Genomic DNA, 13,419 nt, shown 5'->3' with positions numbered 1-13,419 from the left:
TTTTTAATTGCCCAAGTCTACCAGCAGATCATATGTCATAGATGTTAAAGGAACACTGTAGGGTTTAGAAACACAAACATATTCCTGACCCAATAGTGTTAAAACCACCCTCTAGTCCCCTTCCCCCCTTGCACCCCTAAGTAAAATCTTACTTGTACTTAAGTATGCAGCTACTGCCTCTGTCCCTGATCTGCCTGATTGGCTGACATCATAAGAAGAGATTCTCTGGGTCAGTCACAATGCTTCCCTATAGGATTGGCTGAGACTCTAAAGGAGATCAGGGACAGAGCCAACACAAGTCAAACACAGCCTTAGCCAAATAGCATTTCCTCATAGAGATGCATTGAATCAATTAGAGATGCATTGAATCAATGCATCTCTATGAGCAAAGTTCAGTGTCTCCATGCAGAGGGTGGAGACACTGAATGGCAGAGCTGCACAGTGTGCAGCACTGCCCCAGGAAGCACTTCTAGCAGCTATCTGAGGAGTAGCCAGTGGAGTTTTCTCTGAAAAGAAATTGCTTACTGCAAAAAGCCTTAAGGGAATGATCCTACTAACCAGAACAAATACAATAAGCTATAGTTGTTCTGGTGACTATAGTGTCCCTTTAAGGTGTTGTGTTTAATTTCGTTTTTATATTATATAACTACGAATTCCCCTTTAATGTCTGTATGCCACTTCTAAATTATTATCATAATAAATATTAACCATCGTGGCTTTGTGATCAATATCGCATTGTGCTTTAAATGTAATACAATCATATCATGCCTTAACAGATTTGAAATAAATCTAAGTCATAGAATATTTATAAGTGAGCAGTAGTAAATAATGCTGAGATTAGTTATGTGTACGGGGCTAGATATGGAGTGTCTTTATACATAAATGAATTATTTATATGTTGGCAGATCCCTTGGTAATCCATAGCTGTTAAATTGACCTGTGGCAGTGTATCATTTTTTTCCAGAATAAAACTATGTATAAGATACAATTTATCTGATGAATCTGCTCTTGAATTTAACTCCAGTATTGATTCTCTTGGCCATGTGCCGCCTTCTCTCTTGTGTCCTGTTCTAAGGAAACCTTTGTTAGTTTGTCATTTTCTCGTTATTTGAAGCATTGGCCAAACACCAAATTTCTTCTGTACGATTTATCTTAAGAACATCTGTTCGGCAACACCCTGAGCTCCAGCGAACCTCTCATGTCAGTTTCATCATTTATGCCAAGCTGAGAAAAATCTGGTGCTTTTTATACAGGAACCAATCGATAAGGAATTTATTTTCTCTGTCAAGATCACACAGCCTTAGTTAGACATTAGATAAATGATGGCAGTTGTAACTTTCAAGCTTTTTCCAAAGTGGCTGATTTTATTTCTACAAATAATTTTGTAACTAAAATATTTTCTACCTTCCAATTTATGATATGCATAACTTCGAAACCATGACTTGGTTCTCACTGCGGTGCACCTAAGCGGACAATAAACTCACTACAGCTCACTCGTCTGCCCGCTTCGCCAATCTGTGTCATCCAGGCTAGATCAAAATGAATTTGGTAATACAGATTAAACCCAAGTAAGACAAGCAAAACGTCACTGCAGGTTCTGCTTGGGTCTGACAGACTCACTGGGAGTCCTTTTGGTCCTGCTGTAGTTCCCAGGTTGGCCCCTGATCCATTGCCTGGAACGCTACTTGAATGGAATATTACCTGAGAAAATAGTTGTTCTTGTGGGTGAGGACCAGTGTGGGAGCAAAGGTGAAGGGAAGTGTGGTTTATTGTATGTATATCATTGGGTGAATAGTGCATTGCTATGCAAAAAGGTATTTATGCATATTGTTCATACTAAAACATGTCACCTTAGATGATTTGCTGTGAGCGTCACAAAGAAAGCCTATTTAAAATCTACAAGCCAGTTTTACACATCTCTTGGTTTCTTGAGTAAGCTCATACAAGACCCATTCCCTGCCAGTATCTCAGATCTGCTGCCTCCCAGGGACCACCTGACAACCCGAAAGCTCACAGACTGTGTTTATGGGGATTCTTGCAAATACTAACTAATGTTTTATGAGTCCTTCTAATGGACAACCTGCTTTTATAGCTCAGCTTGATTTTGCTTTTATTGAGCTAACCCACACGCAGAAGTCAAAGCACTAAGAACAAAATATTGCGTTAATAGTATAGACGCACAGAATGCATAGGAAAACTCTTGTTATTAGTCATACGTAACCTCATCTCCTAGGGAATTAAATACAGGATTTCTGCAAGCACAGTGTGTTCAAACAATGTGTTCTGTGGCATTTCGTTACATGTCATTTGTCAATAATATATATATGCAATGGAGAGCACCTTAGTAGGAAGCATGGTTAGGATTCACAGGGTCATTTGGATCATATTAGTGGTAAGAAAACTCAAAGCAGGACTGACCAAAGGCAGATCCCAGATGTTGTATAACTACATTCCCCATGATGCTTTGCCATCCAAAAATCTGCTAGGGACCAACCTTTGGCTGACCATACAATGCAGAAACATTTGGAGTTTAATTTACCAACCTCCTTATTTTATATAGAGATGCAAAGGATAGAGTTTGCAACTGGACACTTTTATCTTGTCTGTCAGTAAACTTAATCCTTTGCAACTGGGCACCTCCATCTTGGCTCCCTCTCCATAAACTCAACCCATTGCAACTGGACACCTCCATCTTGGCTCCATGTCAATAAACTCTATCCTTTGCAACTGGGCACCTCCATCTTGGCTCCATGTCAATAAACTATATCCTTTGCGACTGGGCACCTCCATCTTGGCTCCATGTCAATAAACTCTATCCTTTGCAACTGGGCACCTCCATCTTGGCTCCATGTCAATAATCTCTATCCTTTGCAACTGGGCACCTCCATCTTGGCTCCATGTCAATAAACTCTATCCTTTGCAACTGGGCACCTCCATCTTGGCTCCATGTCAATAAACTATCCTTTGCAACTGGGCACCTCCATCTTGGCTCCATGTCAATAAACTCTATCCTTTGCGACTGGGCGCTTTTATCTTGGCTGTCAGTAAAGAATAGAGTTTATTGACATGCAGCCAAGATAAAGCACCCAGTTGCAAAGGATAGAGTGTATTGACATGGAGCCAAGATGAAGGTGCCTAGTTGCAGGATTAAGTTGTTGACTTTTACATTTCATTTTATTTTTCACACCTTACATATACAGAACAGCTGGAGTGAACCTTAATGGCGTTATGTGTTTGGCCTAACATTCTGTGATCTGTATTGTTACTATACTTAAAAAAGCAGGTCCTCAAGCTAATTACTGATATTTGTTCCTTTTTTTTCCCCCCATCCTTCCTCATTGTAGGTCAGGCAGCTGAGAGCTCACCAAGAAGAAGCTTCTAGATTAGAATCTTCTATAGCAGCCCGGAAAAAAGAACTAGCAGAACAACAAGAGAGACAACAAAACGAGAGAGAAAAGCTTCACAGAGCAGATAACAAAACAAAGGTACGGCCCTTTCACTAGCCTGAATCTGGTATTTAGGATATTACACAAATTATCTGCGTGTTTTCTAATTAAAGCTACTTCTTCACACTGACAGTATATTAAATAATTGTGTTTATTCTGCATTTCTTTTTATTTCGTTTAAAACCAACATTGCTTCAAAGGAACTTAATCTGACCTAGTGCACAGCTCTTTGAATGTAACTGATTCTGAATTCTGTTATAAATACCGGTATGTGTATTGCAGCAATACCATCGAGGCAATGGGGATTCTCACAGTGCTGCAGTGATACACCCTGCATTGCAGTCAAATTCAGTCACAATTCAGGAACTGCATTCCACAGCAAAAGTAGAATGAGTTTTGTATTCCGTTAGTTCTGTAAACCAAAGGAACTGCTTTCTGGACTAATCCAAAAAAGTGAAAAATGTCGAGATGAAAAACTGTTCCTTTAGAGAAAAAAAGCACATCCTAAATCAATAAGCAACTTTAGGTGCTGACTGGTTGACAGCCGCTAGAGACTTGTGTTCTGCAAAATGTAAAAGTTGCCATTTCTCAGAAACAGCTATGGTTAGCATTGAAAATATACTGTTCTTAGCCATCAATCAAGCGACACAGCAGTAATTCTGATAGCAATTCTAATAGTACTCGCAGGAAGTGAAGCCCATACTTTCAATACTCCACAAGTTAGCAGAATCCGTAACTATAGATTAAATGGGTATTTACACCATTGATACACATTATCAGATGCAGTGACAAAGCCAACCAAATACTTGTTTAGTCTCCCTGTGTTGATATGAAGGACAATTTTAATAGACAATGTGCTTTTGAGAGTTAGAATGTGGTAGTAATTTTTATTGTACGGTAATTAATATAATTTTTATACTAATATAATGTAATTATTTTAATTAGTCAAGCCTAAATATTTAAGGCGTCTATGACATATACCACCACGTCTGTGTGTTAAAATGGTGTCTAGAATGTTCTTTTCTTCCTGCTAGATCTTCCCCTGTCTAATATCTCCCTTAGCGTTAAGTGACATTGAACGCGTACAGTGCTGTGTTATAAAGTGTTTCTGCTAAGCTGAAGATGAGCAATTCGACTGAAAGAGGAAACAAGCTTTGTCAAATATAATAACCCATTCATGCATATCAGCACTTACTAGAAAGATTGCGTTTTAGGCTTTTTTACTTTAACTCTCATCTCACGCACATAGACATATATTAACTTGGACTTTCTGCTTTGCCTCACACAACAGATTCAAAAATACAAAGCTGGAAAACAAAAAGCGTGGGAGGAACAACAGCAGAGGGATATCGAACGCCTGGAGAAGCTGAAGGAAATGATGGCGCAAAGAGCTCAGAGAGACAGAGAACGGTAGGTACATCTATTTTTTAAATATAATGTGTTAGACAGGCATAATGGGCTTTATTTCCAATTTTGCCATCAGTTTTGTTACTGCTGACCTTTAGCTGCTGTTTGTAGGTGGGGATGTGACACGCGGGGCCACACATTCCTCCTAAACACTGCTGGGGTTTAACTGCAGATCTGTCTACCGGGGGTTGATTCAATAAACAGGGAACAGGAAGTAAAATAAATACGCCATTTTGGCTCTGATATTGGAATTTGGTTTTTAACTCCCCACAGTTTACTGTTTAGGGAATAAACCTATAAGCCTTTTTTTAATAGGTGCTGACATTTAATTTTATGTATATATTTAATTACTTTCAGTAAATACTAGCACAAAAGTACAAATTACATGAATGCTCACTTAAAGATACATTTGTCATTAACACATTATGTGCGTGACGGATCGACATCTAATAAGCTAATACTTCTTGAGATTTTTAGATTGTGATTGTTGGCACCCAAGATCATATATGGAAAGACTCAATTCCCATGGATTTATATATTGAATGTGTGCAATTCAGAATTATGGTAATCTCAAGCACACAATATATTTTCCAAAGAACTGGTTCAGTGGGTTTTAAAAGCATTTGCTTTGAGTTTATTGTTGGACTCTTTCAGCTGGCCACTTTTCCAGAATTTTTGTTTTGTACATGGTTATAAGGGGAGAATTATTTGTTACGGATCATATTTAACATATTGTATGTTGAAATCACATTGATTAAAAATAATATTTTTTTCATATCATGTACCGTATATACTCGAGTATAAGCCGACCCGAATATAAGCCGAGGCCCCTAATTTTACCCCAAAAAACTGGGAAAACTTATTGACTCGAGTATAAGACTAGGGTGGGAAATGCAGCAGCTACTGGTAAATTTCTAAATAAAATTAGATCCTAAAAAAATTATATTAATTGAATATTTATTTACAGTGTGTGTATATAATGAATGCAGTGTGTGCGTATGAATGCATTGTGTGTGTATGAATGCAGTGTGTGCGTATGAGTGCAGTGTATGAATGCAGCGTGTGTGTGTATGAGTGCAGTGTAAGTGCGTTAGAGTGCAGTGTGTGTGCGTATATATTAATTGAATATTTATTTCCAGTGTGTGTATATAATGAATGCAGTGTGTGTGTATGAGTGCAGTGTGTGTGTATGAGTGCAGTGTGTGTGTATGAGTGCAGTGTGTGTGTATGAGTGCAGTGTGTGTGTATGAGTGCAGTGTGTGTGTGTGAGTGCAGTGTGTGTGTGTGTGTGAGTGCAGTGTGTGTGAGTGCAGTGTGTGTGTGTGTGAGTGCAGTGTGTGTGAGTGCAGTGTGTGTGTGTGTGAGTGCAGTGTGTGTGTGAGTGCTGTGTGTGTGTGTGTGTGTGTGTGTGTGTGTGTGTGTGCAGTGTGTGTGTGTGTGTGTGTGTGAGTGCAGTGTGTGTGTGTGTGTGTGTGTGAGTGCAGTGTGTGTGTGTGTGTGTGAGTGCAGTGTGTGTATATGAATGAAGTGTGAGTGTGTGTGATGCAGTGTGTGTTTGTGTATGTGTTGGTGGGGGTGGGCATTTTTAAATATTATTAATTCTTTTATTATTTTTGTTATTATTATTTAATTGAATTATTATTTTTTTTTTTATTATTATATTATATTTATTATATTTTTTTTCGTCCCCCCTCCCTGCTTGATACATAGCAGGGAGGGGGGCTCCTTCCCTGGTGGTCCAGGGTCATTGGCAGTTCAGTGGGGGGGAGAGGGGGCTGGCAGAGCTGTACTTACCTGTCCTGCAGCTCCTGTCAGCTCTCTCCTCCTCCGCGCGGTCTGTGCAGCTCCCTCTGTCAGCTCACAGTGTAAGCTCTCGCGAGACTTACACTGGGAGCTGACCGAGGTGCTGAACGGACGGCGCGGAGGAGGAGAGAGCTGACAGGAGCTGCAGGACAGGTAAGTACAGCTCTGCCAGCCCCCCTCTCCCCCGGTCTGTATTATGGCAATGCAAATTGCCATAATACAGACAGTGACTCGAGTATAAGCCGAGTTGGGGTTTTTCAGCACAAAAAATGTGCTGAAAAACTCGGCTTATACTCGAATATATACGGTATATTAATTGAATTTTAATCTTGTTTAACAAAACTCAATGTAAATATACAGAGGTTTCTTCAGTAAGATGGTTCTAGTGCAAATGGGGTTCAATTGTTCTCAGACAATAACCTCAAGAGTCTCAGCTTAACCAGGCACTTTGGCTAAACTCACACCAATTCTCCCACTAGATCCAGTGGAGTTCCCATGGCAGTGAAAGGATCAATAGAAGAATTCTGTTGGAACTAACTCCAACTCTTTGTTCAAGGCCCCATAGAAGCTAACAAGAACTGTTTTGACAATCAGACTTCTATTGGGTTTTGAAAAGAACTTAAGAAATAGTAAATCACAAAGTACGTAGAATCATGGAGAGTAACATTGATATCTGAGGGAACACATGTGGCTCTTTTTAAGTACATTTAAACAATATAGTAAAGCGTAAGTAAGGACTACTCATTAGCAATGTCAAGTAGGCAAACTCATGCTAAACATCGAAGTTACTAACTTATTTCTTTTCTGAGATGGGAGGAGAGGTGAAACCTCACATATCCAGGCACCCGTGGACCTGGGATTACCTAGGGTCATTGGAGAGCAGCCAGCCAACGTCACATTTTCACCTGGGATTAAGGCCTTGAGAATGACTTGGTACCCTAGATGACCCTATGGTCCCCCGACCTGATCAGTGGATAGTGAGTTCCAAGAGTCCATCGTCCAGAAATATACGCCAATGACAGAAACCCAAAGCATTGCCGTAGAACTAAGTCTGTAGTCTGGCTCATCTGGCCCCGTTAATAAGGACTTAAGTCAAGGCAGCTGACTTGTTTGCAATGTCCTTAATTCCACCTGCCCTGGAGTCCACTTAAAGGACCACTATAGGCACCCAGTGAGCACATTGTAAGCTAATGAGTTTTGAGCACTGTATTGTATTCTACTATATAAGCCACATCGACTTTCTCAAACATTGAGAGCAGCTTCACTCATTGTAAAGAGTCCATAAAAACCTAACGTAGTGATTATGTTTCAGGGTTGTATTTAGAAAGCAGCTGTTGGAGCAGCGTCTTTCAGAAAGGAAAGAGATGACTCGTCTAGAGGAGCAGGAAGAAGAAGAAAGACAGAGAAGGCTCGATGTTCTCCGACAACAGGTGCAGAGTATTATGCAACGTGTCTTCTCTATTGTCCAGGTCTAGATCAGTGGCGTGCGTACCGCGGTCGCAGGGGTCGCAGCTGCAACCGGGCCCGGCACTCCAGGGGGCCCGGCCGCCCTGCGGCCTCCCGCTACCAGGTAGCAGCTGCCACGCTTTGCGGCCCCGGCCCGTGCGGCAAACCGCCGGGGCCGCATGTCAAGGGGTCCATGCTGTCAGGGCCACCGATGGACATGGATTGTAAGGGGGCCCGGTCTGCGCTGAGCGCTTTAAGTGCTCAACCGGGCCCCCTGTGATGAGATCATCACACGCTGGGAGGAAGTGACCGCACGTCACTCCTCCCAGCATACTGAGAGCCCGCGCGGGAGGAAACAGAAAGGAGGAGGGAGTCAGAGTGGGAACTCTGACTCCCATCAGGCTGAGCCACCACTGGACCCACACATGGTAGGAAACATTTTGTGTATTTGTGTGTATGTATGTCTGTGTCTCTGTATGTGTGTATGTCTGTGTCTCTGTATGTGTGTATGTATGTCTGTGTCTGTGTATGTGTGTATGTATGTCTGTGTCTCTGTATGTGTGTATGTCTGTGTCTCTGTATGTGTGTATGTATGTCTGTGTCTGTGTGTATGTATGTCTGTGTCTGTGTCTCTGTATGTGTGTATGTATGTCTGTGTCTCTGTATGTGTGTATGTGTGTCTGTGTCTCTGTATGTGTATATGTCTGTGTCTCTGTATGTGTGTATGTCTGTGTCTTTGTATGTGTGTATGTATGTCTGTGTATGTGTGTATGTATGTCTGTGTCTCTGTATGTGTGTATGTATGTCTGTGTCTCTGTATGTGTGTATGTATGTCTGTGTATGTGTATATGTATGTCTGTGTCTGTGTCTCTGTATGTGTGTATGTATGTCTGTGTCTCTGTATGTGTGTATGTATGTCTGTGTCTCTGTATGTGTGTATGTATGTCTGTGTATGTGTGTATGTATGTCTGTGTCTCTGTATGTGTGTATGGCTGTGTCTCTGTATGTGTGTATGTATGTCTGTGTCTGTGTCTCTGTATGTGTGTATGTATGTCTGTGTCTCTGTATGTGTGTATGTCTGTGCATGTGTGTGTGTATCTGTATGTATGTATGTGTCTCTGTGTGTGTGTATCCATATGTATGTCTGTGTCTCTGTGTGTGTGTGTGTGTGTGTCTGTGTCTCTGTATGTATGTCTGTGTCTATGTCTGTATGTAAGTTTGTGTCTGTGTCTCTGTATGTGTGTATGATTGTGTGTCTATGTCTCTGTATGTGTGTATGATTGTGTGTCTGTGTCTCTGTGTGTGTGTGTCTGTTTCTGTATGTGTGTATCTGTATGTCTGTGTATGTATGTGTGTCTGTGTCTCTGTATGTGTGTGTCTGCGTGTGTGTCTCTGTATGTATGTGTCTGCATGTGTGTATGTATGTATGTGTCTGTCGGGGGTGTGTGTATGTGTTTGTGTCTGTATGTATGTGTCAGGGGGGAGGGGCCCACAGTCAGGGGGGAGAGGTTCACGGTGGGGGGGGCCACGGATCAGTTTCGCACCGGGGCGCCATGGAGTGTGTGTACGCCACTGGTCTAGATGTAGTATCGTATGAAGATAGTTTGCTTCTATTGAGCTCTAGAACTTGCATCCCAGCATTCGATATGTTTATCATGTCCCCAATTCCACCTCTGCCTGTACAGTGACTTCCTGTCCGTTTACTATTCCATTTACTGCCATTCAGCATGTGACCTTTTTTTGGCACGCTGTAAATCTGCTGTTTAAGCATTCTTTATCAAGGTGAATCTTTATGCATCAAATGGGGAGATGCAACTGCACTGTCACACATGCAGTCCCTTCTGGCATTCACAGGGTTAAAACGTGTCTTTTTGGTTGTTGTGGTTGTAATCTGAAGGTCCTATTTTACTCCAGAAATATGTTTTTGAAAGACTTTTGTATTTTGCTTTTTAAGATTTCTATTATATTTTCCTCCAATATATTTTGCCAGGTTGCTGTAATAGCAGAATTTGACCCTGTGAGAATGATGAGTGACACCAAAGCATTTAAAGCTAGGATGGGTATAGGAACAGAGGAAGAGGTGGTTCTACAGAAACCCCTGTTTACAATACATACTTACAATGCACAGCAGGTAAGTATCTTTAATTATTGTTCCAAACAAGGAAAAGCTTTGAAAGTAACTTTAAGATGTGCAGCATGGGAGGGGAGAATTTACTGAGGCCCTGCTAGATGTGGAACCTAATCTTGTTATCTTGTGAAGCACAGGTCATCTGACACTTCTCTTTCAAGGGACTATAATGCTCACAATCCTAAACTCAGCACTATATTCTAAAACAGCACATGTTCCACATGATGGTCATCTCTGCATGATATGAAGTCTAGGTGTACATATGGGACCATCATGTTGTTTTCAGACTACAACTCTCATAATTAACAGCCACCCAGAGGAGTTGTAATCCAACAACATCTGGTCGAGATGCAAACTATTAAGTTAAGGCATCCATCCTTGACCTTAGCACTGTTACAGGACTACTTTTCCTAGAATCGTTTCCTCTAGTTCCTGGTTATTTTACCCCTTCATATGACCCAAAGATTTTTAACACTTTGCAAAGCAATATAATCATTCACCCTGCAGTTATTTTAGTAGAAAACTCGTAAGGTTAGTCTGCTGGGTCAAACTGCTAAGTTAATTTCTTACTAAATAACAGTAGCGTTATAAGCATCTATAACTGTGACAGCTATCAGGTACTTTGAACATTGCCTGTCCCAAGCGATGGCCAAACATCATGGGTAATGTAGTTCAGAAATATCTGGTGTGACAAGGTTAGTGATCACCGGTCTATGAATGAATCAGTGATAACACTGAAGTATCCTATAATAACAACAAATATTGCATGAGAAAAAATAATCGATGTTTATGTTACAAAAGTTACAATAACACAATTTACTTTGCTGTGCTGTATATTATAATACTTTTTCTCCATCTGCGCTATAAAACGTTGCAATGGACAGTTAGTCTATACATGGCTGATTTATATTAAATTTGAAAGTAATGATTTTCTTTTCAGTGTATGTTGATAGATAGCTTGAATATTGCTGCAGCAATCCACCGAGATTTACATAACAACCAAACCTATACTCCTGGGTATTCATTAAGATATCCCGATGAATATGTCTTTTTCTGGCACATCTAAGCTCATAATTGTGGACAGACCTGAACGCACAGTGCATATTCTCTTCTCGGCCATAATTTCATCAGCCAGTTTCGTGAATTGTAAATTCGTAGCGCTCTGTAATATGTACAGACTTAACCTACAGCGAGCGGTCAACTGAGAATTCGGGTTCACTGGTCTCCTGCTGCCACAACTTAGATTCAACTTGCAATCCACCAAGTTGTCAGTTTCCTGTTCCCGTGTTTTCATTTAAATTGTTTTTTGCTTAAATAAACCTACATAAATGTAGTTATTCTTTTAGAACTGGTACTGTTTATAATATAAAACTCTATATTGGTTTCCTAAAGGGTTACTGCAGCCATAAACCGTTTTTTAAAATTAAAATACTGGTTTTGGTTGTTGTAACCCTTCAATCCTTGATGGCATGGCCCCCCTCTCTCTGTAATCCCTATCCCCTCCTTCCTCAAAAAATAAAGGATAAACGTACCTTAGTTCCTTCACCAAAGTCACGTTCTTTCTACAGCCCGTACCTCCTCCAGAGTCATCAGTTCTCCTTACTAGAGAAGGAGGGATGTCCCAGAGGATGGGTTAAGTGGAGCCCTTGGCAGCTAATGAGGGGAAGAAGGTGTAATGCCATTGGTCATTAGTCACAAGCATGCTGCGCATGTTGATGACAAATGTCCAATATGTACAAAGTTGACATTAGCCAGCCCAGAACTAGCATCCCAGGCTGGTTAATGACACTGCAAGAGGTGGAGCTACTTCTTAAGCAACAAATGGCTTTAACACTGCTTCTATAATATGGTACGAGTCTTTCGTCTCATGATCCTGTGCTCATACATGTTCTCAGAACTCTACTCATCCAGCTATTCATTTGAATTGCATTGTATGCAACAAATATCGTGATTGTCTTGCAATTTATATGAATTCAGAAATACAACTTTGTTTTTCCAAAGATATGTCCACTTTAAACTTAAAAGGGACTAAATCAATTGAATCAATGCCTTGGGTGAATTTTTGAGAACATATTTTTATATACGAATAAAAGTATATATGTTTGAAAGTTCACCTTTAAGAATCGTTTGCACAGCAGAGAAATGCTTAGGAATCTGAATAATGTATATAATCACACAAGAAGTACAGGATGAGATCTTATTAAATGTCCACAGTTTTAAAAATATGATGCTCAAAGTGCTTTTTTTATTTGTCATTTTGGTAGATCATCTCTGACCCAAGAGTTCGAATAGAGATGGCGCTGCGAGAAGCCGGTCTTCACAACACACTCTATGCTAAAGAAATTCTGCCGAAAATATCTCCCCCTAAACCTCCAAGAAAAGATATGAAGTCCACAGTTTTTGAAAAATAATAAATTCCATTTATGCTTGAAAGCATCTTTTTATTGTTTCATAACACTAAAATGTAATTTTTTTTAATAGTTGTATAAATATAGGGCATGTGCTACCTTTCCTATTTTTAAGGGCATCTCGTCCTGGTGTGCATCAGAATGTTAATTGACTTTCCCTTCTGTGGAGTTCTTAAAGGAACACTACAGCGTCGGGAATATAAACATGTATTCCTAATGCTACAGTGACCTGCTCACTGGTTAGGGTACCACACCCTCCACCTTCACCATGGGAAGTAGAAAGGTAGTTAATATACTTCTCTCTGCTGCCTGCTCCTCCCCCAGGGCTGAGCTCATCAGTCTTGATGATCTCAGCCAAGCCAATGTTTCCTATAGGAAAGCTTTGGCAGGCTAGTGCGCATGCATGGGAAAATGCAGCACTGAGCCAATCAAGTTACCTCTATGAGACCATCTGATTAAATAGCCAAGTTTAACTCATCTATTGGCGTGGAAGCACGTCTAGTGGCTATCTTTGTGACAGCCACTAACAGCATGTTAACTCTGCAATGTAAATATTGCTGTCCCTGCAAATAGTAATGTTTTCAATTGCAAGAATACAACTACAGGGGTTGGGCACCCAGACTACTTTATTGAGATGATCTGCGTGCCTATATTGTCCCTTTAAGCAATGGCCTTAAATTAACATTCTGACCGATCCTTAACTGGTCTTCACAAATACAATAAATAAGATAAATTAGAGGGGTTCCAAATAAAAGATAGCCTCAAAGTAAAATTTATATAA

At 40.5% G+C, this 13,419-nt stretch overlaps 1 protein-coding gene across 3 annotated transcripts in view; it reads left to right on the top strand.

Annotated features, from left to right (window-relative positions):
* Positions 1-12,663, top strand: part of CCDC148 (coiled-coil domain containing 148) — a 115,297-nt gene extending 102,634 nt beyond the window's left edge. For all 3 annotated transcript variants that reach the window (XM_063429631.1, XM_063429632.1, XM_063429630.1), the window contains exons 11-15: positions 3,345-3,485; positions 4,738-4,856; positions 7,969-8,086; positions 10,093-10,233; positions 12,495-12,663. In XM_063429631.1, the coding sequence (XP_063285701.1) occupies positions 3,345-3,485; positions 4,738-4,856; positions 7,969-8,086; positions 10,093-10,233; positions 12,495-12,641 (666 nt within the window). In that variant the 3' untranslated portion in view covers positions 12,642-12,663. The remainder of the gene's footprint in view (positions 1-3,344; positions 3,486-4,737; positions 4,857-7,968; positions 8,087-10,092; positions 10,234-12,494) is intronic.
* The last annotated feature ends 756 nt before the right edge of the window (positions 12,664-13,419 follow it).

The sequence above is a fragment of the Pelobates fuscus genome, chromosome 8 (genome assembly GCF_036172605.1).
Source record: "Pelobates fuscus isolate aPelFus1 chromosome 8, aPelFus1.pri, whole genome shotgun sequence".
Taxonomy (NCBI): Eukaryota; Metazoa; Chordata; class Amphibia; order Anura; family Pelobatidae; genus Pelobates; species Pelobates fuscus.
This window is presented reverse-complemented; position numbering and strand designations above follow the sequence as displayed.